Raw genomic sequence first — 4,288 nt, forward strand, 5'->3', positions numbered from 1 at the left:
TTTGACGAATTAGTAAAAGAAACAACATATCAAATTTAGATTGTGCCTTAGATCTTTCCCTACCCACTCACTACATCTATAGTTGTACTTTTATTTTTTCTATAGCTGTATTTTGCATATATTTAAACAAGCAAAGAATATGACATCCAGTTTATGCCATGTGAATCATCCAAAAACATGAATTAAACTAAAACAAAAAAAGCTAAACATACAAAATGTGTAGAGAAAAATAATTACACAAACAATAATTTAGGAGTTAAAAACATTTATGTTATTTTAACTGCTTACCCGAAGCTTTAATGGGGCGATATTCTTCTGAGTTCCACTCCAAAGTTCCTGTACTAAATCCCCATAGCATTTAGCCATATGCCCCTTCATACCAATGGGATTTGTCCTAGAAGTTTTGAAAGGAAAATTTGTTGCCAAAGATTCTAATCAATAAAAATCATGTGGGCATAAAAATGCCTAGTTATCTGTTTTCTCACATTAAAACATCTTTTTAAAATAAGAGACTTATCCCCTGGCCCTTATTTAATACTAAATAGAGAAAATAAGGTAAGACTTTTCTTTACCATGGTAAAGAAAGAGTAAATTCAAGTGATACTGAGTTCATATAATTATAAAAAGTTAAGAGGCCAATAACTCAAGAAAGATTACCTGTTCAGTTCATAAAGATGTCTCCCTGAGATAAAATACTGTGTCAGTGGCTGTGTGTTACTAACACACTGGATGCTTGAATTCATGAAGCATGTGTTTCCCAGGTTACTCAGACCTGTGGCTCCCTTTTCTGTGGGAACTGGAACAAACAATATGAGAACCGAAGTCCAACTGTAGTAAAATGTCATAGACCAGTTACTTATATTCGATGCAACATTTTTATGACTTTTTAAATCAGCTAAATGAAGCTAATATTTCTCTATTTAGTCTTGCAATGCTAAAGTAGAGGAGTGTCACTGGCAATCCTGACAATCCACGCTCATTTGTAATCTAGAAGCAGCAATGATTCTCTATAATTGCTATAGCTGTTTGTTTTGTTTTTTTAAAATTCAAACAATTCTCTCCTAGTATTCTCTTTATTTTTATATTTTAAAATTTATCCTTTTGTTGAAAGTATTACAAATGTCCTGTTTCCCCCTCTTTGGCCTCCTCCACCCCCTAGTATTATGTCTTTAAAAATATATAAATTAGCCCGGCTCAGTGGTTGAGCATCAACCTATGAACCAGGAGGTCCTGGGTTGCGGGCTTGATCCCGTGTGGGGTGTGCAAGAGACAGCCAATCAATGATTCTCTTTCATTACTGATGTTTCTATATCTCTCTCTCCCTCTCCCTTCCTCTCTGAAATCAAAAAAAAAAAAAAAAAAAAAATTTAAACTAAAAAAAAAAAAAAAAAAAAGAAATATTAATGTCCTAGCCCAACCCTAACCAAAGGAAATTCAATCTGCAGAGGTGGAGCCATGCATCTGGAGTGGTTAAAAGATCCCCAGGTAATTCTGTTGCACAACTGGCTTGAGAATCACTGTTCTACAAATTCTATTATTGATTATCATTTCAAAGAGAAGGATATGATTATTTATGTCAACTCTTTTCCAATGAAAGTATTGACTGAAAAGATCTCTCAATACTAGTTGCTGTCATCAATATGGCCTTTTTTCAGACTCCACTTATAAGCCCTCGCCTACGAATAGTCACATGCTGAAGTCGTCCTGCCAGAATCTCAAGATCCCAAATGAGTTATCTTACCAGAGGTCATTCTGTACTCTAAGTAATCAACATTTTTCTAAAAAACAGCAAAGGCTAAGCAATTTTTGTTAAAGCTATAGATTTTTACCTGCAGATACTAAAGAGTAAAGACTTGAAAAATAAATTAACATCAAGGTTTTTGTAACATCCCCTACACCAAAATAATGCTTTGGGGGCTTATTTCTCCCAAACTTTTAATGAAAAAGATATAAAAGTAGAGAGAATATAAAATATACTCCCATATACTCAGCACTGCTTTGAGAATTAATTACTCCTGGCCAATCATGTTTTATCTATACAACCCCATATTCAATATCCCCTAATCTGGATAATTTTGAAGCAAACTATAGACATCATATCATTTAGCTAGGCTTTAATTTAATGCAAATTACGTAGAAAGTAACTTGAAAGAACTTACACAATAGGAATGACAGAAAAAAGGTGATAAAACAAGTTTGTAGCCCTGGCCAGCCTGCTCAGTGGTTAGAATGTCACCACTCGTACCAAAGGGTCGCAGGTTCGATTTCTGGTCAAGGGCCGGCACCTGGGTTGCAGGTTCGATTCCTGGCCCAGCTGGAGTGTATGCAGGAGGCAACCAATTGATGTGTCTCTCTCACATCGATGTTTCTCTCTCTGTCTTCCATTCTCTCTAAAAATCAATGGAAAAATATCATAGGCTGAGGATTAACAAAAAATAGTAATAGTTTATAAACATAAAAGAAATATGACATTTGAAGTCTTCTCACATCTTTAGTCTGTCAGCTACCTCTTACAGGCTGATGCACACTGTGCCTCTGGTTTTGGCTAGGTGTCACAGAAGACTTAGTTTCATAATAGAACACTCTTGTTTTAAAAAAATATTTTTATTGATTTTAGAGAGGAAAGGAGAGGGAGAGAGAGAGATAGAAACATCGATGAGAGAAAATCATTGATTGGCTGCCTCTTGCACGGCCCCCACTGGAAAATGAGCCCACAACCGAGGTACATGCCCCTGACCAGAATCGAACCCGGGACCCCTCAGTCCTCAGGCTGACGCACTATCCACTGAGCCAAACCAGCCAGGGCAGAACCCTCTTAAATAGAGTTATTATTTGGGGTCTAGAGAGATAAGTGAAATAACTATTTTTTTTTTTTACATCTTTGATACTAATGACTACCAAGACAACCAATGGTAGTTGTGCACCGGGCCTCTAGTGTATATATATATATATATATGTAAACACACACACATATAAATTAGATTTTTCTTAGGCTATCTTTGAGAATGAACTGTTGGACCTATGAGGGCTGTATTCTTTGCTTTGCATTTTTTATGGAAGCATTTAAACACACACACATATAAATTAGATTTTTCTTAGGCTATCTTTGAGAATGAACTGTTGGACCTATGAGGGCTGTATTCTTTGCTTTGCATTTTTTATGGAAGCATTTTGCTCCCCTAGCTAGGTCATAAAAGGCTTACTGGTCGAGTTGCTACAAATCCTATCATTACTGGCCAAACAGTGCATGTCTTGAGTTGAAAAAAATTTTGGGTTGGAAAAATACTGGTATTAAAAATACTGGCCCTTAAGACACCCTTGATAAGATGGAAAGGCAGAAGGAAAAATTAGAGAGTTCCAAAAAAGGTGGAAATTTTTAAAAGTTATCTATATATATAAAAGCCTAAGCGACTGAACGACCAAACAACCGGTCACTATGAGGCGCACTGACCACCAGGGGACAGACACTCAACGCACAGGATTGGGCTCCCTCCTGTCTAGATCAGGCCTGCGGGGATCGGGCTCCCTCCTGTCTGGATCGGGCTGCAACCAGCTATCTGACATCCCCTGAGGGGTCCCAGATTGTGAGGGCACAGGCCAGGCTGGATTTGTGCACTGGGACTAGTTTAAATATAAGGAAACTTGTTCATCTTACAGCAATTTTGTAAATTATATCTTTGTAAGTGGTAGTAATATATTTACATTTTTCTCCCTGCCTGATCCCTCCAGAATTTGGAAACTCTTAATGACCACCTGCACCATGATTAAGAAGGCCCTCATCTTCTTTACCTGGTTCATCTTGACTGTGACTTTCCCTGCATCATTGCCACACAACATCAATGACCTAGACATTAATACAGACCAAGAGTCAATCACTGCCCTAGATTCGACCACTGATGTGTATTTGGATAGCATCTTGGATTTTGATTTCTTTACTGATGTGAAATTAAACACCAGCTTAAAAAAATATATATATATACATACACACACACACACACACACACACACACACACACACATACATACACTAGAGGCCCGGTGCACAAAAATTTGTGCACTTGGGGGCGGGGGGTCCCTCAGCCCGGCCTGTGCCCTCTCGCAGTCTGAGACCCCTCAGGGGATGACCACCTGCTGGCTTAGGCCCGCTCCCTGGGGGATTGGGCCTAAGCTGGCAGTCAGACATTCCTCTGGCAGCCTGGGAGCCCTCGGAGGATGTCCACTTGCCAGTGGGGAGCAGGCCTAAGCTGCAGTCAGACATCCTTAGCGCTACTGAGGAGGCGGGAGAGGC

The 4,288-nt window shown here is 38.7% G+C and overlaps 1 protein-coding gene across 7 annotated transcripts in view; it reads right to left on the reverse strand.

Annotated features, from left to right (window-relative positions):
- Positions 1–4,288, reverse strand: part of USP32 (ubiquitin specific peptidase 32) — a 123,231-nt gene that overhangs the window by 24,987 nt on the left and 93,956 nt on the right. For all 7 annotated transcript variants that reach the window (XM_014531590.1, XM_005858550.2, XM_014531570.1 and 4 more), the window contains 2 exons: positions 658–796; positions 289–394 (listed from right to left, as the gene is read on the reverse strand). In XM_014531590.1, coding sequence (XP_014387076.1) covers positions 289–394; positions 658–796 — 245 coding nt within the window. The remainder of the gene's footprint in view (positions 1–288; positions 395–657; positions 797–4,288) is intronic.

The sequence above is a fragment of the Myotis brandtii genome, unplaced genomic scaffold, assembly GCF_000412655.1.
Source record: "Myotis brandtii unplaced genomic scaffold, ASM41265v1 scaffold120, whole genome shotgun sequence".
Taxonomy (NCBI): Eukaryota; Metazoa; Chordata; class Mammalia; order Chiroptera; family Vespertilionidae; genus Myotis; species Myotis brandtii.